The 26044-nt window shown below is 33.9% G+C and overlaps 2 protein-coding genes and 1 non-coding gene across 5 annotated transcripts; 2 read left to right on the top strand and 1 right to left on the bottom strand.

Annotated features, from left to right (window-relative positions):
* Positions 1 to 284: 284 nt before the first annotated feature.
* LOC116778249 (putative fatty acyl-CoA reductase CG5065) lies at positions 285 to 14666 on the bottom strand. Of its 2 annotated transcripts, XM_061525949.1 has the most exons (12): positions 12064 to 12204; positions 10953 to 11042; positions 5684 to 5780; positions 5138 to 5254; positions 4790 to 4912; positions 3832 to 3957; positions 3598 to 3745; positions 3356 to 3457; positions 2802 to 2988; positions 2049 to 2155; positions 1216 to 1351; positions 285 to 971 (listed from the first exon to the last, which is right to left on the bottom strand). In XM_061525949.1, exons 2-12 carry the CDS (start codon positions 11021 to 11023, stop codon positions 746 to 748), a joined length of 1440 nt encoding a protein of 479 aa, XP_061381933.1. In that variant the 5' UTR covers positions 11024 to 11042; positions 12064 to 12204; the 3' UTR covers positions 285 to 745. The 2 variants fall into 2 exon arrangements, with proteins under 2 accessions (XP_061381933.1, XP_061381934.1); XM_061525950.1 differs by lacking the exons at positions 10953 to 11042; positions 12064 to 12204 and adding an exon at positions 14566 to 14666 and having other exon boundaries at positions 286 to 971.
* On the top strand, positions 13954 to 14026 carry Trnav-uac (transfer RNA valine (anticodon UAC)). The gene has a single exon. It is a non-coding gene; the product is annotated as a tRNA-Val (tRNA).
* A 1061-nt stretch (positions 14667 to 15727) lies between the features above and the next one.
* On the top strand, positions 15728 to 25478 carry LOC116778312 (serine protease snake-like). Of its 2 annotated transcripts, none has more exons than XM_061525833.1 (10): positions 15728 to 15880; positions 18002 to 18089; positions 20812 to 20899; positions 21137 to 21229; positions 21781 to 21845; positions 21996 to 22156; positions 22485 to 22679; positions 23531 to 23720; positions 24151 to 24317; positions 25283 to 25478. In XM_061525833.1, the coding sequence occupies exons 2-10, from the start codon at positions 18023 to 18025 to the stop codon at positions 25457 to 25459; spliced, it is 1203 nt and encodes a 400-aa protein (XP_061381817.1). In that variant the 5' UTR covers positions 15728 to 15880; positions 18002 to 18022; the 3' UTR covers positions 25460 to 25478. The 2 variants fall into 2 exon arrangements, with proteins under 2 accessions (XP_061381817.1, XP_061381816.1); XM_061525832.1 differs by having other exon boundaries at positions 21134 to 21229.
* The last annotated feature ends 566 nt before the right edge of the window (positions 25479 to 26044 follow it).

Genomic DNA, 26044 nt, shown 5'->3' with positions numbered 1-26044 from the left:
CTACACAGAAATCACAATTATATTATTATTATTTTTTTTATCTCTTTAATGTAATTCTACTAGATAAGAAATAAAAATTTACATAGCAGAGAAATAGATATGGCATATAAAATTTGATTTTTCCATTTATTTTAGCTATAAATTAATTACGATCTATAAAATCTATGCTTAATCCAAGTTTCTAAACTACATACCAACCGTTTCACGTTAAATCCTATATATATATATATATTCAATACTATAATGAGTGAGGATTTTAACGAATCACTGTTAACTCTGCGTACGCAGTGACGAGGGTGACTCGGAATAAGGATACCGAAATACGTAGTTCTCTAAATCGTATTAAAAATTTGCCTTTCAAATAAACACATTGTATTGTAAGAGAATGATTTTAATGTGATTATGTTTGTACTTAAGACGTTTCGCATTCACGCATACGGGGATGTACAGACATACGGAAAAACATGACCCTCCTTTGCACACACTGTCGGATAAAGACTTATCGGAACAGATCTCTGAAGATCTAATTTTAAGTTTATGTACCTTTATACTTATAACTAATTATCTTTGAGGTCTGATATATCGTCGTGACTCACACGAGGTCTACGACGGAATAAATCTATTTTATTATATAAATATTTTAAGATTTTAATGATTTGTTAATATTATTGAGATTTTTTTTAAATTAAAAGACCGTTTTGGTTGTTGTAATTATTTTTCTTATGTGTGTGTGTGTGTGTGTGTGTCAAATATTTCTCTTAAACATGTACTTCTGCACCCCGCTGTACAGTATCCTCAGGTACTCCCTCCAGTCTATGGCGCCAGCGTCGCAGGGGTACCGCAGCTGGTCCTCCTCGCTCAGTCCTGATATCAGTCTCCTGGACCTGTCAGACCTTATGAACAGCGCCGGTGACGAGAACTGCCTCAGTATGTCCCTGAGCAGAACAGCTCGCTTCTGTTCGTGTAAATGTCTGAAAGAAAATATATTAGAGCATTCTGTTGTATGAGAAAATTTATAAAATTAATTGTAGAAGTAACAGAATAAAAAATTTCAGCCTTTTCGTAGTCGGTTAAACAGCAGCCTATGACACTTTGGATTATATTATCTACCTGTAAGCGAAAGTCCCAACGAAATCGGTCCAGCCCTTCCAGAGATCAGACGGAACAAACGGACAGACAAATATTTTTATTATATATATAGTTATTAGTTCGTACCTCGGTTTTTCCCCCTTTATCTTCAAATACAAGTCCGCGACAGCAGCTGGTACTGTTTGGAGGGCGAAGGTCAAACTGTCCACGAGGAAGGGAGATCTAAAGGTCAAAGCCTTAGTGGGCTTCAGTTGACCAGGGACTGGAGAAGAATACATATATAAACATGCTGTTTGTTTGGTAAAAGAATATCTATTTATATGATAGACCCCGTAATTTTTTTAAACTAACAGCCTATGAAATTAGTAAAAAATAATAATATTAGTAGTAATTGTTTAATTTAATCTATTTGCATATAATATTTAAACGAAATTACTTTCGGATTACTACGCGTATTTTATTACTATTAAAAAATTATACATCCGACGTTTCGGTCGCTGGAAGCAGCCGTGGTCACGGACACGAGATGAATGTCTGTCTGTCGGTCTTGTTATATCTCGTAGCTGTGGTTTAAGAATTTTATTTTTTCTCATAAAGAACACGCAATGTTCACTTAAATGAGATATTTTACGTAATAACTCAGCCGACGATTTAGTCCAGTAGTAATGTAAGTATTTTTACAGTAAGATAATATTTTTCTCTTAAAAATCGTTAAGGATTTTTCATTGAAAATTTCATTAGGTGAGCTATCGTATAGTTTTGCTCTCAAACTGTAGTTATTTAGTCCGACACTTCGTCCTGGTCTCGGGTGATTCATGTTTGTGTTTATTTCTAGTGTGATGTTAGTTGACAAAAATTATTTTAAACGCGTAGTAAAACCGACAAAAAACATTAGTTTTAATATAAAGCTCGCGGAAATCTTATAACTCGTTATCGTATTTGTACGTCGTGGTACTGACATCTGGGATGCTTCAGACTCTCCTCGAGGTACAGGTCTGCGGCAGCTTTCCAGCTGATGGGGTTCACTGAACTGCTGCATATGTTGTAAACATTCAATTCCTTGTTGCTGTAATGTGTATAGCATTAATCCCACTGCTGGGAAAAGTTAATCCCACTTATATTATATTTGCGTGAGGTTGTGTGTGTGTTGATGTATAACGCTAAAACTATTAAATCTATTTTGATGAAACTTTACAGTTATGTAGCTCAGACATCGGAACGAGATGAAGTATGTAATATAAGAAAGATTATTCCCATGGGAGTACTTTATGAGTGTTGTATTAAGTTAGGTCACTCGTAGACTTAAGTCAACTATACACGTATCTGCTCTGTAATGGCCACATTTCCTCTCAGCCTTATTCCAAAGAAAGTAGTACGAATTCGTTGGCAGAAACGAATTAATATATGATTTTAATATTACTCTTAAAGGACATAAGTTTTCATTCTACGCTACTGTGACCAGAAACTAGTTACGAGCTGGATCCGATCGTTTCTTAGAATAAAAAATCTATACTTAATAAGATACAACAGACATTAACTTCAAGCTCGAATAATGAAAACATTATAAACTTCTAACGCCTCACGATAAAAAATAGCAAATACTTCCAATCGCGAATTAAATATTTATTTTTTTTATTTTATGTTCTAAATCGAGTTGGAGGTTATATATATATATATATGTTTAAATTTAATGAAGAGCTTTAAGATGTTACCTGGCGCCTTTGGCTGCTGCGATGATGATGAAGTTGGAGACGTAATCAACGGGGATCATGTCGCAGACCGCGGAGCTGTCCCCGTAGAAGACCCGCGTCATCCCCCGCGAGATGTCGCTGAACAAGGCGGTGTTGGCTATCCAAGTGTCCAACCAGCCGGGCAATGGCGATGACAGACAAGGACCGACTGGAGTGATATGGAGGTATTTGGAGTTTTGCGAAGTGAAACTTCTCACGCAACTTTTGACAAGGTTGCGTTTAACATTTAACACGTCTAACATGCGGGCAATCAATTGTGGCTCATAATTAATGGTAATAAAGTTAGTTTTGAAAAGCACTAAAAATTTAATAAAAAAATCCCTTTCTACCCTTCCCTATTCTCATAACCACATAACGAAGTTAAAATATTTTTTCACATATAATATGCAGGCGCCAATCAATGTGTCTATTAAGACTTGATATCGTAACCTATTTTCGTATTAATTGTCTTTCAAAGCTATTGCATACATATTTTTCTTATTGAGTTTATCGTCATATTAGTTTCTGTCGCTCACCGATAGATGGCCGCACGATCACCGTCTTGGCGTCGCCCTTTTCTTGTGAGACGAGGTTCTCGCAAAGACATTTGGACATCGTATAGGGATTTTGATATTCGCCTGAAAATAAAACATATATATATTAAATTCCCTCCTAATAAATGTTTCAATACTTATTTTTTTGTTACAATAATATTATTTTTTATATAATTTAAACATCTCATAGTTTCACGTAGCCGCATGTACAAAAGGTCACTGACCCAGGAACTTCCTGAAGCGGCCCGCGCTCCTGTCGCTGCTCTTCATGAAGTCCCACACCTCCTGCTCCGTCCTCGGCGGCGGGTAGAGCTTCTCGTCTACTATCATGTGGTGCATGTTCGAGAACGCCGTGGAGATGTAGAGAAACGTCTGCGGATAAATAAATTCCTTTGATGAGTGAGCGAGTGAGTGAGTGAGAGAGTGAGTGAAGGAGTGAGCGTGTGTTGTTATCTCACATCCAGATTCCTCATCTTCTTCGTCAGCTCTATGACTTTTTTCGTTCCGCCGTAATTCACTTTCATCGTTTCTTCGATTTTTTCATTGAATCTGACGGTGGCGGCGGAGTGAAAGACGACAGACACCTGGACAGACAGACAGACACATATATATATACATTATCAGGATCTCAATCTGAACGTTCCAGGAAGGAAAAAGTTAAACAAATCCCTTTGAAGCAATCATTTTCAGTTTATTTTTTAACACGACAAATATTATTAGTTTTAAAAGTAAATCTTCTAATACGACGTCAATCAAGGTTGCGTTAAAGGGAGAGGGGATAGAAAAAGACGGAGTGAGAGTTAATGGGCGGGTCAATTTTGACTTTTGAGCAATGTTATTAGTTTGTCTTAAACAAATACTAAAAATTTCCTTAAAAATCAACTTGCACCGCTTCCTGTTTTCATTCAAACATTACGATGTTATACTTGTTCAGCCCGGAGGGACGCCATGCACTGTTATTAATGCAGACATATTGTCGGGATTCCAACCATCAGTTCGCTTTGACAAACGAAATACAGAGAGTATGAAGTATTCATATACCTCCCTTACTATAAGTTTCGTTTTATTAAACACACTTGTGATAAAAGTACCTTATATCACTATTACTATAAGCCGTGGTGGCTTAGAGGTTAAAGGTACGCCTCTCACGAGAGGGTGCGGGTTCGAAACCTGGCAAATACCAATGTGATTTATCCGAGTCATATGTTCTTTCTAAGAGTATTTAGACACCACTCACAGATGGTGAAGGAAAACATCGTGAGGAAACCTAGACTTTTCATTTCAAATTATAAGATTGAAATCGCCAACCCGTCTTGAGCGAGCGTGGTGATTAATGCTCTAACCTTCTCCATGTGAGAAGAGGCCTTTAGAGGATAAACAACATACACACTTTGTTTCGCACATGGTCAAACCCACCTTCTCAACCAACTGTTCCAGGTCCTCAGGTCTGATGGCCAGGTCGTGCTGGGAGAGGTCGCCCCCGATTGGCACGACTTTATTCATAGCCTGCGGCTTTTCTTGCTTCAGTCTATCAAAAAGCTGTAACATTGCTAATATTTACATTTTAAGTTTGTATCAACAGCAAAAAATTAACAAACTTACAAAACAAAGACAATTAAGGTGAAAATTCATATCATAGAAACATTTCTATTTTTTTGAGTAAAATCAGTATTTTTGTTCAAGTCGAATAGATCGTTAAACATTAATTAAATTACCGGTTTTATTTTAAAGTATCAATCACTTTTAATCATCTCCAGTTCTTACCGGTACGTCAAACATCTGTTTGAGGCGCTCGTCACTGCTCGCTCCTTTCTTCTCCCTTATCAGAACATACACCTTATCTATGTCATTGCAATTAAAAAGCAGTCTCTCTATAAGGACCTGTAAATATATTAGTGTCCGTACGAGTTCTACTTATCGTCAACAGATGTCACTGTTTGACAAAAAGTAAATATAATACATATCCTAAATAAAACATCACATACTATACCAATTGGCAGTTCTAAGATTCTGGCATCAAGTTTGTAACAAAGGCAACTATTAAAGAAATAAATGTATTAAATTTAAATTTCTAATCAATATTCCTATATGAACATATTTACCGTAATTAGGTTTTTTAGAACAGTGACATCTATTGGCGATAATTAGAACTTTCAAAGACTGCAATTAACTGTTTTTGTTCTGTCGATGAGATATTAGTAAAAACATTTAAATATGATTATTACATCAAATTATGCCGGTCGATGTGATAACAAATTGTTTTTTATTAATAGTATTGAACATTAGTATGAGCGCCATCTATCGGCGTACCTTTCCTACAAACCCGGTCCCACCCGTCATGAAAATCGACTTTCCCGCGTAAAAGTCGGCCACATTTTGTGTGTTTGTTTTATTGACTTCATCATATCTGAAATAAAATAAATAATAATAAAGTTTTCACATCACACATAACATTAAAATATCAAAAAATCATTATTAGTATATTTATAGCTCGGGTTTCCGAACGTCACGTAATGGCGGGTTAATTAAAAAATAATAATGACATGTTTGAAATTAATAACAAAAACCATTTGCGATATAAAAAAAAATGTATATATATATATATATATTTTAAACTCATACTAAATATAAAAAGAAGTTATTTATGATAATCGCGTATTTAGAAAACAAATTTGGCTTTAGAATGAATAAAATATTAAGATGTAATGTCCCAATCAAATTAATGCTCTTATGTTAAAATTCGTAATGGCATGTCATTGTTTTGCAAAAAGCGTAGGCGTTCCTACTTATATTTGCATACATATATGTTAATATTGGACAAAACCGGGTAAATTTATATGTTTATTTTACAAATTTGCATTTTCAAACTGAATAATAAGCACGAGTAATTCCTAGAACGAGTTTAACATAAAAATTACATTTCAACGTGTAGTAAATATGTGTACACATAAATCTATGTATTTCTACGTAAACGTACGTATGTGTGTATGATTAAACTTTAAGATTTGTAGTTTAAGTTACTTAACCATACTATTTATCGTTAATATTTCTGTCAAATTTATTGAAGTAAGAGATGACTTCCCATCATTCCGTGGATTCAGCGCGCGGGCGCCGGGCCATGCAGGGAGAGGAGCTTCAACAGTGCCTGGGACTTGCGACCCTAGGTTTAAGGGGTCCCTATATAACGAGCGTAAAACGCTCACCTCTACCGTCCAACCTCCTCTCACTGCTTGACCAAATTTAAAAAAATCTACTAGGGCTGCCTCCAAAGTACGTTCCAAGAAAGAATTGATATTAGTTCTGGACAGTTCCAAGTCTTTTAGCCCCTACACCTCTCGCTCCCACTTCTACCGCGTACAAATCCACGACGAACCTATTTGGAGTGAGTTCGTTTGTGAGCTCGTAATATTTACTGTCCTTGATGGCATGTTCTTTAGGGATGTTGGTTTCCCAAGACACCGTAATCTCTATTATTAGATAATTTTCTTAAAGATATGAAATTTTTTTTTTATACTAATTACAACCTGTATTAAGACTGTTTTGTATAATATTAATGAATCATTAACTTTCTTTCACCTAAACGCGGTTAGCGCAATATTTTTCATATAATTTTGGTAGACATGTTTACGAGTATTTCAACTTCATCATCAGCCTGTCGGAGGCCACAGCTGATCAAAGTCCTCTTCTCGCACGGAGAAGGTTAGAGCATTAATCACCACGCTGGCTCAAAGCGGATTGGCGATTACAAACTTATAATTTGAAATTATAAAGACCAGGTTTCCTCGCGATGTTTTCCTTCCCTGTCTGTCAGTTCAAACAATGTCTTAACTGACACCAAATCTTTAAATATTTTCCAATAATTATTTTTGCGAGTGACTACAAAGTGACTAAAAAAAACAGTCTGCTATTTTCTTGTCTTTGTAATTATTGTCAGCAAAATTTATTACTTGTAACAAGACGTTTTTCCTATTGCATCATTTGGATATAGATTTTTAATATTTTGTGATTAATTTTAATAAAGATCGAGATTTTTACGTTTTATATAAAACATCTCCACTCGGATCTCTCAATGTTTAAAATCAAATAAATTTTAAGAGCGCGCGTGTTTCTATTTATTGTATCAGCTATATCTTAGTAAAGTTCAATCAAAATCGGTCCAGGTTTTGGAGAGGCTAGTCAGAGGAAAATCTTCGATGAAGACCATTTTTTTCTTGTATAAAGTAATTTAATTATTCAATAACAGAAGTCGTAGGTTCAAATCCTGCAAGTTAATGAGTTTATATATATATATAGGTCAAAAGGAAAAATATTCGAAGGTTCTGCAATAAACGAATCGCTTCATTAAAACTATCTTGAATGATTTTACCTTAATTAATACTTTTTCTACAAAACATCCTTGTACTTATTGACAGACGGACAAAATGATTATACTTTAGTACTGAGTCGATACGTTTATTTAAAACTCATTAACTTTTAATACGTTAACAATGTTAATTTTATATTTTTCTCATTTGTCTTTAAAATAGATTTATATACTATTTTATACACGTAACAGCTCGGACTTGGAGCTGAAACGCATTACTTACCGTATTCAGTCTACCAAAGAGCTCGTATTTGGGTACAGCGTATTTGGTATTGTGACTGACTGGGGACAGGTTTGACAGAAATAAGTGTGGAGTGTGAACTTAAATGATTCTAACAAAATGACTGTAATCTGTGTGAATTTCAATGTCCCAGAATGGTAAATATATTATAATATACATGGATATATATATACTGATAAAAAGCAACGCATAACTATTACGGGTTTGTGTACACAAACTGCGTAGTTAGCGTTTTCTCGCGTTAAGGCTGCATTGATGCTATAACGATGAGGATTTGTTTAAGGTGACCTCAGCCTGCCCTTGTTTAACCGCGTACTGGCAGTTCAGCGAGTCCGTGACTGTAATAATATAGGTATGTCACTCATCCAAGGGAAGCTAGCTGTTTGAATGATTTAATTTCAATTGTTGAATTAAAATTTTAATTTATTACCGATGATATTTATTTTATTATGTTAATTTCGTAGTTTATATAAGTAAGGCGTTTGCTGGATTTTTTAAAAATATAACTTGTCTGATTTGATATATATATATATATATGTATGTGTGTGTGTGTGTGTGTGTATGTTATTCTTAAATTAATATTTACGTAACAGTTGTTTATTTTGTACAATGATCTCTTAACAAGATATTTTTCATATAATCATCTTTATGATTAAATGTTAGGAAAGTTTCACATCAATTTTATATATATCAATTGTTTTGTATATATATAAAAATTAAATGATATTGTACCGTCTATTCGTAGTTATCTTTGTTAGGCGTTAAAGTCGAGTTACGTTACGTCACATGCGGGTTCTGTCGACGATATGCGACCTCTAAATTCGTTTAAATATTGTGATAACATTTAATTAAAATTTTTCAATCACAAGAAAGTATTGCGAGTAATGAAATCTGTTAAACCCGATTTTACTTATCAAAAACTAAAAACTATCAGTAATCAGTCTGACAAGACGAACTGATAGTAAAACTTAACAGAGTTAATAGTCGCGATTGATTGTTAAGTATGATTTAGTTTCGGACTGTTCAACGTTCTTCATTTACAATTTCTCACGTATTAACGCACTATTTAATGGTAAACGGCAAACGTTTCGTATGTAGTGTCATGTCGTGTGAACTTGGACTAAGTGTATATGTATTGTTGAAAATGAAGCCAGGGAAAATTAAATGTATAGCCTATCTTGACGAGTCCCATACAAGCAACGACTTAAACTTGGTTACGAGGTATCTAAAAAATATCGTACTCAACGAAATATAAATATATATATATACATTTTCATGTATTTTGATCGCAATAAGAGTGACTTTCATCTCGATAATGTGATTGGTCGTAATGAGTACGCATATAATTTAACCTTACTACAAAAACGAAAAAACGTCAGTATATTCGTCTGTAGACTTATGGTACGTACATATAATATTGATGTCAATGTAATCTCCTTAAAGAATATTTTTTTACACTCTCTTTAATACATTAAGTTGTTTCGTTTTGATTTTTTTTTTAAGTTTTTTGTTAGTGAACATATTTGGTTATTTACGTATATCAAAATTTTCACCTGCAATCACTTTTTTTTTCCTGCTTATCCATTTATATACATAATAAACAAATTAAACACTAAATGAATAAAACCATTCGATATAATCGTGGCACGATGTTTTTTTTTATCGATAACAAAGAGCCATTATAGACCATTATAAGCATAAACGATCCGCTTTAAAACCCTTTATATGTATGAATCAAACTGTCATATTTTTTATTGTAATGCAATTTCAAAGCTATATATAATAATAATAAAATGTGTGATAGGAAAATAAATGTACTGATAATTTTATCAACTGTCTTAAGTTAAATTAAACGTACGAGAAACAATACAAAGTCCCATAGGATATTTGTGCTTCGTCCTCCAGACCAGACATATTTATGTATTCGCGAATCTTAAAGCGCGTTGTGATGATAGAGCTTACGGTCTTAGGAAACCAACATCCCCAAAGACCAAGCCATCAAGGTCAGTAAATATTACGAGCTCACAAACGAACTAACTCGAAATAGGTTCGTCAAGTCCAGTTTCGTCTCATAAAAGCTTACTCTCAGAGTAACCCCGGCGTAATCTTGGACTATTCGTATTTTATCCTTGGATATAAACACGAAATGGCTTATCATTATCACTTCACGCTTAACACAAGTTGTATCGTCACTGCATACGTAGCGTTTGCCGTATCTTAAAACTTGGATTAAGCATAATCATGTTGCATAAATATTATCAAAAATATATTAATTTTATATATTTATACATATATATATGTTTGCAACGTCCAAAGTACTTATATATCAGTTTGATTCTTTACTTAGTATAACATATATATGTTGCATGTCTCTAAGATACACGTTGCTAGTGATTGCTCCACGATAAACGATTATTTTTTATCGAGACTTTTAAAACCATTATTTCAAAAAAAAAAAACGTCCCCTTGAATCGAATCGTATTAAATTATTCTGTATTTATTTTACTGTATATAAATAAAAAGTTTTTTTATAAAAACTTACGCATACCTTAACAAACCATGTCGGGTTTATAACCCGACATGGTTTGTTAAGGTATGCGTAAAGAAAATAAGACAATCTGTCGTATAAATAACATTCGTTATGTACGAACAAAAAAAAATTATAAATACGAAACTAATATTTTTCGGATAAACTACGCGGATTTTTTATATTTGAAAAAACTACACAATCCTAAGATGTCGTCACATCTCGTCCGCCCGTGATCACGGTTGCTGAAAAGTAACCGAAACGTCGGGATTACGTAGTTTTTTAAATAATAAAAATTTCGTAGTTTATCCGAAAAATATTACTTACATTAAAATGAATGAAACTCGCGAAAGTCTTAGATCACATTATTATAAATAGTTATTTGATTCTTAAATAGTCTTGTTTAATATATATATATAAATCTATTTTTATATATTTCAGTACAAACCCCTGTATCTTCGAACTTATAGTGCGAGTGTATTTTTTCACTACAGCACAGCGGTTCAAAGTTTTCAACATGATCGCGTCTGTGAGCGCACTGTACGTGATAACGAAGCATTCGTTTTTATATACAATCACATTGTAACCTTATTAATTGATATTAATGGAGAAATAATGTTAATTCCTACAGCTATTAGACTATAACGTTGTCAATTACAGTTCTTTACCGCGACTTTGTCTGATTATCTAAGCCTTCGTTAGAGAATTTTTGATGAGTTAGACAGAAATTTTTATGTTTCAATGGCATTTTGTTAGGTTGGAGTGATGAGCTGTTACTACTTTTTTTAAAGTCGGTTTAAAAGCAAAATTATTTTTAATGCAACAAGATAATTTTAAATTTTGAAAGATAAATGAGAGAATCAATTTATTTGATTAGTCACTGTTACATGCATACGTTTATACCGACAGTTTATACGTGTTAGACTTAAGGCTTAACGTATTCGTTTGATGAATCGAGCAAAGATTTTTATGAAGCTCAGATAGAACGTATTTCTTAAAGATGCTCAGCTTTAAGATTTTTTTATCCTCACTAATGTATGTATATATAGTTAGTCACGTCTTACGCAAAACTTTATTTGATTACGATTTTTTTTTATATACTTTATTTAAAAAAAAAAAAGAAATCGTAATTCTTTTTCTAGATTTTGGTATACAAAAAAATATTCTTGACTCTTCTAAATAAAATAATATTCTTATTGATATAATATTATTTAAAAATCTTTTTTTTTTTTATTACAAATATCGGGTAAAATTTTTGTGTTTTAGTATTCAACTTACCTTTTACAAAACTGACCTCATTCAGAATGGCCCACTTGATATACTAACTCTACCCGCGGATGTGTTCGCGAATATAATTTTATTTTATAACATTTAAAATAAGAACAATATTTTAAATATAACTCGTGTAAGGTAATCATGAATCGCCTATCTGCAAGCGAAATTATCACCAAAATCGGTCCAGCTGTTCCTGACATTAACCGGAACTACTGTCTATGTGACAGACAAACAAAAACAAAATTATTCGCATATATTTAAGCATCTAAACTTAGTGTACTTACCATAAGTTTGTACGTACTAAATACGTAACGTTAATAGTTTTTCGTACATAACTTCCCACTATAGGTGGAGTGGAGGTGAGCGTTTATCGTCCGTTAGATAGAGGCCCCTACACGTGGGTCAAGTCCCAGGCACTGTTGAAGCTCCTCTCCCTGCAATGGACCCGGCACCCGCACGATGAATCCATGGAATGATGAGAGGTTTCGTCTCACGTAGTATTAATTGAGAGACGGGACACTCTTCGCATGTAGTGTCTACATAACTTGTGTTAAGCGTACAATTTTGCACATGTTCATAAAGGAAATAGTTTAACTTTTAAGGGTGCCTAATCAACTGTTTTGATTGTAACAACCAAAATTCTCTAAAACAGCAAGCTAAGAAACTTGACCAGAATACCAAATACACGGAATTCGTGAAGCGCGGTTAAATTTATTGCACATAAAACTCGAAGGATGCCTTCTACTAAATGCTTTACGATTTGTTAAGATAATACATCTGATATTTTATGTGTACGGACGTTTGTTACTTACGGGAAAAAAAGATTGATACATATCACATAATAACATAAGTATATAATGTATCTTCAGTCCGTGTAGTTCCCGGGAACGCTTCATGACAGTTGTCTTGTTAAGTAACGCGACACGCGATAGATGGCGCTGACTGTTGGTGAACGTATACTAAACACGTGATATATATACAATGTACATACAGACGATGAAAAGGACAAAAACTTGTATATAAATAAAGGTATTTTTTTAAGGCGACGCATCCATCACTTTGCTGTAATAGTTTTCACGATGTCACTTGAAGTCTCTTCTAGTTATTGTATATCTGTTTGAATGAAAACGTCGTTAGAGAAGGAAGAAAAATTATAAAATACATTAGTATTCCCGGACATGAAAATACAAGCGACTTTCAATTTGTTTAACTTTCTTATATTCAGAAATTTTTAAATATTATTTACATTTGTATGAACAAGAAAATATGATTTAAATCGAGTTGGACGAAAGCTCTGGACCCGGAAATATCAAATTTTGTGAGTTTTCAGTATAAGAATCGTTAGACTCATTTTATAATTTATATTAAAACAACAAGAACTTATAGGTATAAGGTATATTTTCCTAAGTTGGTATTGAGACTTGGTTCCTTAAAAAGAAATTAAATATAAATAATATACGATATACTCAATATATGATTTTTCACGAAACTAACTAACTAACTGTCAAAATAATAAAGATTAAGTTCTTAAGTTCATGTGGGTATATTAAGAATAATATGCTATTATGTTAACTTATTACAGCGGTAGTTACTTTACTGCGTAGTGTCATGTATACGTAATTGTACAGATAAGAAAAAAATATATATATTGTTATTTGTTGCGATTCTTGTATATTATACTCAGCGCCATCTCTTATTAAATTTAGAAAACTCATTTGATTTATTGAATACATGTAGCGTGTTTATTATCGAAAGTGCCATCTATTGGCTAATACTGTAACTGCTACAAATAATAATTTAAAAAACCAGTAACAAGGTATGATACTTTTCGGAATTGTACCTTAAAATATTTCGAAAATCATTTAAATGATTTATTAAACAACTAATAATCCTACCATAATGTTTTATTCGTCTGATTAATACATGTTATGTTCAAATATTTTATTTTCAGCGCCATCTAATAGCGCATTCTTAAATTAGTCTCTATACTATTCACTAATAAGAAAAAACAAACATCAACTAAACAAGAGTGTTTTGAATGCAATTGAAATACTGCTCGTATTGTATCTACTCTATAAAAAAAAGGTCTTTCCCAATTACATATGACATTACGTAAATTGTTTAGTTCTCATACTTTACTAATTTTATTGATTAATTCGAAATAGCGACAAAGTGGTTCCGTGGTGTAGTGGTTATCACATCTGCTTTACACGCAGAAGGCCGCCAGTTCGATCCTGGCCGGAATCAAATTTTTTTACTTTTTTGTCATAACTAACCTCTTTAAAAAGCATTAATCTCAATTTTCCCCGTTCAACGACTGTATTCTTTAAGTTTGTGAGTAATTTTAACTGTATTACAGTCAAAGCAAATCATCCCGATTATAAAGCTGGTAACGTCATAAAGCATCGCTAGTATTAACAAAAATCAACAAAAATCTCTATGGTTGTTTCAAAGAGAGAGGTGAAATCATTTTTTTTTTTCTATAAAACGAAAATTTTACTTAAATACCTTAAATTTTATTGATAACGAGAATATTGAATGATAACCTAAAAATAAAAATCAAGCGAAACATGTTTGAAATTAATTATTCTTAATGTATTTACACGTGACGATTTATTTGATTTACGAATTAGTATTAAAGAATTTTAAAATCTCAAATTGTTTTACGATACAAAATACATACGTATTTTCATAAAGATTTTTTTCCTCTATATAAACTAAACTTTCTCAAATATTAGGTTATTATAATTTTTTTGTATCTACATATTTTAAAACTCGTTTCTCACCAGCCATCCTGACGAACCATTTAAGGCCTCACACGCACAGGACGACGAAAAGACGCCATCCTGAGCAGTTTCTTCTTATTATTATAATGTCTCTCTCCTAAGCCCAATCTGTCGCGACAACGAGTCCCATTAAAATCTAACCATCAGTTCTTCTGTAAAAGATAAACAAACTAACAATTATACTAATAATATTATATATATATGGATGTTTGTTGCTTGTTTACGCAAAAACTACTAAACAGATTTTGACGGAATTTCACAGTTATGTAGTTTAGATATAAGAATGAGACATAGTACATAATTTACCCTCAAGTCCGTCTAGTTCCCACCGGAACACTTCATAACGGTTGTATAGTATGAAGTAACGTGACACAGACGATAGATGGCGCTGACTGTCGGTTCACATATATATTATATTACGCATATTATACATTACACTCGAATGCCAAAGTGCAAGCGAACAATGTCGCGTTCAACTAGTTTATTTATATATATACTTGTAAACTTACATCATACACATTTTTTGGGAAAGGAGCGTTAATTCTTCTTCATTAGGTAGGTCGTTGTATGAAAAACATAAAACACTTCGTATGTAGTGATTATTGAAAGTCTTGCTGAACATAAAGACAATATTTATTATCAAAACACAAAAATAAATAACTAAATAAAACGATTAGAATTTTAACTTTAAAGAAAAGCCAAATCATTAAAGACAAGACATTCAGCTGGTCTTTTAAATATTATTCTGTTAATTTCACGATAAATATCAGTTTAAAAGCTATCCACAGTTTATATACAAATAAAAATCTAAAAATAAATCAAAGATATAGCGGTTCTAACTTATAATAAAGAGAGAAAATATTTACTCCACCGATCGGCTATAGCCAGAATAGCCAAGCACTGACGACCGCCTTTCATTTACTCCCACCCATTCGCTGATTGTAACACGACATGCGATAGACGGAATAAAAAAATATCCATAGACGCTATAAATTTTAACTACGATAACTTAACTTACACAACCAGTTATATTAACAAACAGGACTGAATTTACTTTCAATATTCATCATACAAAAGCCAGTATTAAATCTGCAATACCTATACAAATAAAATTTTTATCATTCGACCTCAGATTAAGGTCAAAATTTATCTTAATTATTGGCTAGCACATATACGTAAAGTCTTGGTGTGCGGACGTCGCCTTAGAATAAGGAAAATTATTTACAAATGCTCGCTTCACTCTTGATTGTTATGAATACAAAATGGCCGCGTGATACGAAACACATGTTTTAAATAAGTGCTGTGATAAACAAAGGTATGTTTAAAATATATTTTTAATAACGAAAGTTAGGGAATATTTATTATTTTTATTATAACTGATAACGCGTATACATTTTTAACGATTTTCTTTTTCATGTATAATGACAATAATTTCATTACCGCCATTTTTTAATGACGCCCGCGTCAATTAACAAAGCGGAGCTTTGTAAAAAATGCTTGCTCGATGTTTATGTTTGGAATTTATTTTATTGTTGAAAGTTTTTGTTTCCATACTAAAGCTTTATTTATTACGTTTTTTTATACCTTGATTTACACACACATATATATATATAACAAAGAAAATTTTAGACGCGTTTTATTAAACTTACAGCCAAAGCCGAGTAGTTTTTTCCGCCACTGGCTTGCATGGGACATACTAAATTTTTCGCGTGTTTTAGAAGATTTTAAAATATGTGACAAGATTTACGAAAGAACGACTTAGAACGCGCCGTATTTAGTGTGGTTCCGCTACTTGTATGTTATTTGTGTGTTCCGTAAGCAAATTTAAATATTTATTAAAATTTTTATGACCAAAAATTGCTTTTGTTAGTTATTGTAAGACCTTTAACTTTCGAGTGTTACCTTAATATGAGTGTACTGTTATCTCATTACCGACGTTTAACGTGCAAACCGTAAGTTTGACGTTTACGAAGCCAGGTCGCACTAACGGTATTAAGAGTTCTCATTCATAAATCCGATTACGAGTTCTTTATGAACCAACATTTTATATATACAGGAAAAATATTTGTTTTTTTTTTCATATTCTCTCATAAATGATAATTTATTTAAAAATGTATGTATGTAATTATTATAATCCCGCAATCATTGTTTTTGATACAGTGTCGAAAAACAAACTTGAGTCGTACTTTTTTTTGTTGTCTATTGTATGTATGTATGTCTGTCACTACCGGAATGTCCAAACAGGTCTTATATCAATAACCTCGTTTTTCAATAAAGACTTGCTTAAAAACATTGCCATTTAATCTATACATGTATGTATATTTTTTAAAAGCTGATCGACATTCGCATTGGTTTAAACTAGACAGGCACGTTGTATCCACAACCCTTACTACGAGTGTGAATTCGAAACTAAACACTCAAAGTTTTCAGTCATTCATTACGTTTATACTATACCGTGCGGAGTTTTACGAATGCGAAACTACACCGTCCGCGTAACACGAGGACGCGGACTCGTGATAAGAATGCGACTTAAAATATTTTTGTTGTAATCGAAACTGGAATTTTCAATAAAGAAACGAGATTTTTAAATCAATATACGTTTCCGCCATCTCGCAATTTAAATTTATCATAAAATTAATTCAAAGATCTCACTGAATAGAAAACATGTGCCTTGTAATAAAAATCGAATTATTTTTCATATATATATATATTGATTCAACTTTATTAATGAATTTAACCGGGAAATGCAACTACGTATTCGTTTTCGTTTCGTTTCGAAAGTTACCGAAACGTTTTTTAAGACATGGGTCCCGTTTTCTGGGCCTAAAATTTAAATTGGTGGTCGGTGGTCACCTCTATTTTTGGTCGATAAACACCACCCTGGATAACTGGGCTATACACATAAAAACCTCGAATCTCATAAAAACTCGATCGTACATTCGGTTGCCGGGACATCTCCGTGGCTGAATGACCTGAGTCGCCGGCATGGCGTTCCGCTCGCTCCGCTCAATCTGTCTTAAGGTGCATTTTCATTGGTCGATAAGTCGGTAGTTAGCCCGATTGCGGGGAGTACCCGCATGCGAGCTAACAACCAATGAAATCCACTGGTCGATAACTCGGTCGATTAAACGTGTGCGGGTGATATCCGCATTCCGGAATAACGGAATTCGCATGCGTTATAGAAATCACCCGCACCCCGTATGCGGGCTCTGACGACCAGTGAAAACGATAAACTCTTTGCGGGCCCTATGGCATGCGTTACAGAAATCTCCCGCACCCCGAATGCGGGCCTTATCGACCAATGAAAATGCGCCCTTCGAGTGCGTTCGGGAATTTTAAGGTTCGGTTCAAATTGAATGTGTGTTCCCTAAATATATATTAACACCAATAGTAGGTAAGTTATTTGACGTAATTTATTTAATATATTATGTTACAGATATATAAAAGAAAAGATATAATGTTGAAAATTCACCTGTTCGCGGCTGTTTTAATACTCTCCGGAGAAATAGGATTCTGTCAACAAGGTAAGTAAAGAATGATAAGTCGCCATTTTTAGAGAAATAAACAGCACAAAACATAATGCCAAACTGCCAACGTATAATAATTCCTATTTTCTTTTAAACTAATTTTTATTTTAATCTAATATTGTATTTTTTATATAAACAATTTTATAGTAATATAAAATATATTGTTTATTGAATTTTAAAATGTTTTTGATTGACTATTTTAAAACGTCTCTTTGAAATCACAAGGAGTTTAAATGTTATCAATGTGTAGAAAATACACGAAAATATAATTTAAGAAATCACCAGAGACATCGTGAGTACATCTTTAAGATTCTTTAACTTCATCTTCATCTTTCCTTTCTTTCTTTTTAATAACTATTGCGTGTCAACTGACAAAAAAATAGGCCCCTAAATAGGATAATTGATTTATAAGTCTTAAGTAATACAATTATTTATTTTTTTATTCCGGCTAAATAAATCGAAAGCTATTTTTTACTTCGAAATAAAAATTAACAAGCGTTTTCGTTTAACGTCAGTATCCTTACTATAAGTTTGCAAATAAAACTAAACGCGATCGATGTAAAGTATCAAACCGGTAACGTATCCCATCGTTTAACAACGAACACTTGTAGTAAGATCACAAATAAAATAATAGCAAGGCTACCTTTATAAACGTATACATTGTAAGAATCGAATTAAAATATTTTATTTACATAAGTTCACAATACGCGCTCGATCAAGATGTATTGATGATAAATAACCAAGTTGTTTTTTTTATTTAATTATGCATTTTCCTTATATATGTATATACTTACAAGTATATTCGTGATCCGTTCCAACATCGTACTAACTCCATCTTCTGTTATGTCATACATTTTGACATCTATCGACAAACATACTCTGCACACCTGAAAACCGACCTCACGTTGAGTGTTGCCCGCTCGTTGAGGGTAGACGGGTATGAAAATTATTTGACTTATTCGGATACTACTTTTATTATCTTATATCTACATGAGCACGACCTATCGAATCCTTTACAGAGACCGTGATCACGAAGACGAGATCAGTGTCATACAGTCACGTTATTTCTCATCTCTCGCCAGCGATATCTTAATTTCCTTCAGTACTTCTCTGGGTGACACAGACTTCGTTATCTGGACATCGAGAACTGATTTCGAAAACAATTTTTTTCTAAGTAACACTATAACCTTTGACTGAACTAAAATTTCTTTTTATACTTCACAACTATTTCCTACAAATACGTATTTTATTTAATTCTTCTCAATTAACAAATCATTATTCGTATAATAAATAAAAATTTACTTATTAAATCTAGTATCGTATTCACTGGTGTTGTATATTATTGTAAGGTTGCCATTAACTGTCGGATAACAAAAAAAAAAAAACAAATCTTTAATAATTTTCGTATATTCTCCTATCGACGTTTCCTATATTCTTTGCAAGTACTAAAAAATACAAAGGTGCATGCCTCTGGAAGAAAATAGGTTTTGCATATGTCGCCTATTTATTTAAAAAATTACTTCGTATCATTTTCCCTCTCTTTTTTAATGTTTTAACAACACGATACTCATACATAATGTGCATTTAACTTTTAAGTTACGAAATACATATCTTTAGACGTATGTATTACACATGTATGTCACTGAACTAAACGGCTGAACCGATCTGAAAGAATTCCTACATTTGTGTGGTTTTATGCCATAAAGCAGTCCGACAGATGGCGCTGTAGTCAGTATTTATGTTATTCAAAATAAGAAGCCTGCAACGTAAGCTACGTTTTATTGCTTCAATACACTTTAAACATTTATCTCTGAGCGTAACTCTGATGTCCACGGACGGAGTCGCTTCCTGAAACTAGTATATATATGTATATTGTTATAAGCATATAAAACGTGTGTGTGATAATTTCAAAGTATACAAAAATCATGACGTCATCAGAGAGAAAAAACCCGGCGTATCAACTAAAACGTTTATTTTGATATACTGTATCTGTTTATAATAATAATTAATAATATTTATAATCTGTGGCGACCTATAAGAACGTATTACGTCAACGAGCTGTCAAACGCCGTTTACCTCTCTGCCTTATCTAATATGGATGAATATGTGACATATTTTAAAAAACGGAGGTTTTGTTTATTTTTTTCTTTATTCAATAACAAATATCATCATACAAACTGGATATTCTATTCTGAATTACGCCATGTTTCACGATATGTGACGTCACGTCAGTCACGTGACTGTATTTTGGCGGGAAAATTATAAACCATATATAGTTTCTCATTAACATAATAATTTAAGTAGAATTATTTCTTTTCGCAGACAAATAAGAATGTTTCTGCAATTATAAGCAATTCTGGATAATTTTAACATAGTTAATGTTTGTTTTTTATAAACCGCGCGTTCGACCATTATTAGATATGACAAGACAAGCTGATGTTGTAGACGCCATATTGGATTGTCAAAGAACCAAATATTATTAAAATTAATTTTTGTTGTTTCTTCGCTTGAAATTTCGTCTATATTTTTATAAGAATATATCTTTTATTATTGTTTTTGTGTAATTACATGTCCGAGATAGTTTCAGTCTTAATTTTAAATGCTGACTTCAGCGATTTTGTAGGACGTTACTAGAATGAACGAATATTAAGAATCGAGACTGGAAATGTACTTCAAAATAATAATATTGAAGGTGAGAAAATCTGTCATTAACTTTCAGAAGGCGAGTCATGTACAGTGGAACATACTAACACTTTAGGAGTCTGTACGCCGGCCGCCTCCTGTCAGTCAGCGAGGAGAGACTATCAGTGAGGGATTCAATTCTTACTATCAGTTTATCTCCAAACTAAATACGAGCAGTCCACAGTTTAATCCATACACCTATGATAATGTACTGTAATTCAATTTTGATATAACAAGAAATATATTTGTGATATATAATAATATTATTTTTGACAGTTGACGTCCGCCATTTTGTATGCATGTCGTGTAATGGCGTATGTAAACATTAGTATTATATAACATAATGTTTCTGGTTCCAGAAGCAATGGGATTACTCCGACGTTCTGTAGCCGGAGCCTCCAGTCGATCACTGTCTGTTGCAGTGACGCTAGTTCCATACTGAATACAGCTAATAAGTGAGTTACTACTCAAAAAGGCTTAGGTTTATAAATACGACGGTGTGTGTGTGTGAGAGTGTGTGCGTGTGTGTAAGCTTGTGTATATTTGCATGTGTGTGTAAGTTTGTTTTATAAAACATAAAATTCTGAATAAATGACGCTATAATTATTAATTAACAAATATCTCAAATATTAATACAAAATTTAATGACGTAAGCTAAGAAAGAGGCAGAAATAAGTATTATTTACAGTCAATTCAAACCTAACGTATACTTTTACGAGATAGTTCATTTGGTAAACTGAGTGGGTCGCTACTAGATGTCGCTAGTTCGAATCCAACCTTTTTTTTCGTCTCGGGTTGATAAATCCTCTTGGAGCCCCGCCGCCCTCGGGGAAGGGCGAAGGGGACTGCCAGACTTACTGACTAGTTCGTATCCAACCTGTGTCATGACCCATTGACTATTTCAGTTCATTTTCCCCAACATTTCTTATTAAATCATTGCAAATCAAGATGAATTTTTGTCCAATAATCTCCACGAAGTAACTTCAAAGCCTATTCATGATTGCAGCCGGAAACAACCGCTGCCTCATCAGCAGACAGCATCAAAAGACGGGCGTAGACTGAGTGAATTGAGTAAGTAGAAATAATATAATATATATTATAAATATAATATAAAATCAAGTTAAATTTAAATTTACTTCACATTAGTGATAGCATATTAACGCATTACTTACCAGATGTGTATTTATCGATGATTAGTGATGTGATTTATCTATATCTTAGAATGTGAAGAGTACAGCAAACGTGTGTACGAGACGGTGGGTTACATAGCTTTGGTACCGGACCCGGAAACGATGTCTATATCCGCCCCAAAATGTGACTACAACGGTGTGGAGCTGATCGTGGGCGGAGAGGACGCTGATACAGGAGAGTTTCCACACATGGTTAGTATTAAGATTTAGGAGGGTAGTTTAGAAATCAACAAGAATATTACGATTTCCGTTAATAATGAACTCTCAGTTTCTTAGAAAAACAAAATGGGTATATTTTATTTGTATTTTATATAAAGTAATAACATAGAGTACCGACATTAATAATTTTTTTTTCATCTGTTTAAATTATCTTTTGAATTGTTTTCTGTGATTATCGAGGCAGATGACTTATCGCGTCTATATTATATATATAAATATATATATAGTCGAAATAAATATAATAAAATTTACAAGTAAAACGTTAATAAAATGGTTATATTTGATTTATTACCTGTCAAAGGCCGCAATAGGCTGGATTAACTTGGAAGGCTCATACTCCTTCCTCTGCGGCGGCAGTTTGATCAGCTCCAAGTTCATCCTGACAGCAGCGCACTGCACCAAGTACTCCAAGATGAGGGAACCCAAGCCGGTCATCGTGAGGCTTGGAGACCAGAACCTGGACACGTCCGTCAACGACGGCGCCAGCCCCATTGAGGTGAAGTTTGATTTAAATTAAACTAATATTTTCGGATAACTACGCGTATTTCACATCTCGTCTGTCCGTGATCACGGCTGCTGCGAAGTAACAATCGGTAATATAACAAAAAAACGCATAGTAAATCTTAAAAATATTAGTTTCATTTAAATCAATACTCGCGAAATATTAGATCTCATTATTAATGATAAAAAAATATATACTGATTCTAACCTTTTTTGAAGTCGGTTACAAATATAAAGAATGTCCAAAAATATATACATGTATTATATAATATAATAATAATAATATAATTTAGGACTGAATAGTTACATGGTTTCTTCGTTTTACAAAATAAATTGAACCTCTTTTTAACAGGTTATAAGGTATAAATTGTAACTAGCGGTTATGTATTTTCAAGAAAATTTGTTACCAACGTACGAATTAAAATAATTTAAATTGTATATATTACTTAATGAATAATATATAGATTAAAATACAAACCTGCGACACGTCTGACGTAGCGTTCCGGTCGCTTTACTAAATTCAAACCTGCGACACGTCTGACGTAGCGTCCCGGTCGCTTTACTAAATTCAAACCTGCGACACGTCTGACGTAGCGTCCCGGTCGCTTTACTAAATTCAAACCTGCGACACGTCTGACGTAGCGTCCCGGTCGCTTTACTAAATTCAAACCTGCGACACGTCTGACGTAGCGTCCCGGTCGCTTTACTAAATACAAACCTGCGACACGTCTGACGTAGCGTCCCGGTCGCTTTACTAAATTCAAACCTGCGACACGTCTGACGTAGCGTCCCGGTCGCTTTACTAGTAAAGCTACCGCGTCTTCACGCGAATGTTTTTATATTCAGGTGCCAATAAAGAATATAATAAAGCATCCGCTATACAAGTCCCCGGGCAAGTATCATGATATAGCGTTACTGGAGCTGGCGTCCGACGTGGACTTCGACTCTTCCATCAGACCAGCCTGCCTCTGGTACAGACCCGACTTCCCTGGACACACTAAAGCAGTGGCCACCGGCTGGGGGGTTGTTGACCCGCGTATGTATTTTTTCTGTTACTACTGATGTTGGAAATGCGTGTGTATGTGTGCGTGTGTTTATATGTGTGTGTGAGCGTGTATACATTTGTGTAAATGTGTTCTCGTGTGTGTGTGTGTGTGTTACTAATCTCTTAATCTTTTGACTCGTTACTTTTGAACATATACTATTGAATATACTATTGAATATATAGATTTTCACCTAACTGTCGACTTTTTGTAACATTGGATGGAAAAAAAAATCACTTTGTTCCACCAAAGCGTGCGATTAGAAGATAATTAAACATTATATATGTTCGTATGTTTGTTATCAATTATACGAAACAACACGACCAATATCGATGTAACTTTTGTATGTGGGTAGTCACAATTTAAGAGATTTCATCACATTTAATGTTTTTTTTACCTACAATGATAATTAATTCTTCACAGGTACACAGCGCGCTTCAAACGAATTACAGAAAGTATCGCTGACGCTACTAGAGAACGATTTTTGTAATGTTCTATTAAAGACGAAGAGGAACAGACTGTGGATGGACGGGTTCACTGCGGACCAGCTGTGTGCTGGAGAACTGAGAGGCGGCAAGGACACCTGTCAGGTAACAAACAAGGAATGCCAATCAAAAATGATTGTTATTTGTATAAGCCTAGAGTTCCAGGTACAAATCCAGGCTTCATTCTCAATGTTCAGCGCTACTTCCAGTAATGTCCTACAAAATGGCTGAAGACAGTATTAATAGCTACAAATACAAGTTGATACTCAAATGTTGCCATAACAAAATTACAATGGTTCAGTATTATGATTAATTATAATAGCATAAGGATTATAGTATATTTTAGTAATTAGTTAGTACGGCACAGATGGCGCCTCTTTTAACACTAGTTTTTGACCGCAACTTCGTACACAGGACCATCAGAGTTGCGCTGAGAGTAGTATATATCGTGTTAAAACGACGAAGTAACCTGCGTTTGCACACTATGCATTTTAAATAACCTACGTACCGTCCGTGGTGGCCCGGAGGTTAAAGGCCCGCCTCTCATAAGTGGGGGCGCGGGTTCGAAACCTGGCAAGTACCAATGTGATCTTTTCCGAGTCGAGTCATATGTACTTTATAAGAGTGTTTAGACACCACTGGCTGGAAGGAGGCCATAGCAAGCCTTGGGGTCTAAATAGCCCCATAAAAGTGCTGGTGCAGAAAGCAAGGGGAAACCAATGCAAGTATCTTCCCATGAAAATCATTATGTATACGGATCACTGATACGTGGTGACCACGACGAGTCTGCAAAGACTCTTGCTACGATGATGATGAGATCTCATCAGCGCCATCTGCCGGGATGATTTGTGAATTAAAACCATCTGTATTACATACACACAAATGCTTACATTCATTGAAATCGATCCAGATATTTAGTAATTGGTGACAAACACACGTACAGTAGAATTATATATAAAAAAACCAGTCTTATATATATTTGAATGCTAATAGTCCTTTAACAAATATCTATCTATTCCTCTAACTACCTTAGTATGGACCAGTTTTCTCAGTATGAGCCACATTTCCAGGGCGACTCTGGGTCCCCCCTCCAGGTGGTGTCCCGGGAGAACAAGTGCGTGTTCCATATAGTCGGCATCACGTCCTTCGGTCACAGATGCGCCCAGTCTGGGAGTCCAGCTGTCTACACCAGGGTCTCTTCATACTTGGACTGGATAGAGTCTGTGGTATGGCCGGGGGAGGGATGAAATAAATGCTTTAGAACTATCCGCTTTTCTTTTTATAACCAAATAATCATACCTTTAATTTATTACGACGCAAAATATCATTGATTATCTGTAATATAAAGCGACCATTAGGATATATGTCAATAAATCTGACAATAGGCCTATTTGTAAGTTTGAAACGTAACATAATAAATAACTAGAATTAAATCTAATACAAAATAAAAGACAGTTTTTTATTCCTAAATCTTCTCAAATAATGATATCAACATATCTTGCATGGATTTAATGAATAACTAGCCACGACGTAAGTAGCCACACCATAACTAGCCACGACATAACTAGCCACGACATAACTAGCCACGACATAACTAGCCACGACATAACTAGCCACGACATAACTAGCCACGACATAACTAGCCACGCCTTGACACGTGTCAGCTTTAGACTGAATCTATTCGCAAAATATATGTAGACTGTATCTAAAGTTATACCACTACAGAATAATTACAAAAGTTTTTGAGTTCAACCCTGCAAGCATCTAACATCAGAATCGTGAACGACTAACTAAAAAATATAAAATCTCCCTAAGCAGTATGACAATTCAAA

The sequence above is a fragment of the Danaus plexippus genome, chromosome 31 (assembly GCF_018135715.1).
Source record: "Danaus plexippus chromosome 31, MEX_DaPlex, whole genome shotgun sequence".
In the NCBI taxonomy this organism is placed as follows: domain Eukaryota; kingdom Metazoa; phylum Arthropoda; class Insecta; order Lepidoptera; family Nymphalidae; genus Danaus; species Danaus plexippus.
Note: the sequence above shows the minus strand (reverse complement) of the source record. Positions and strands in the feature narration are given on the sequence as shown.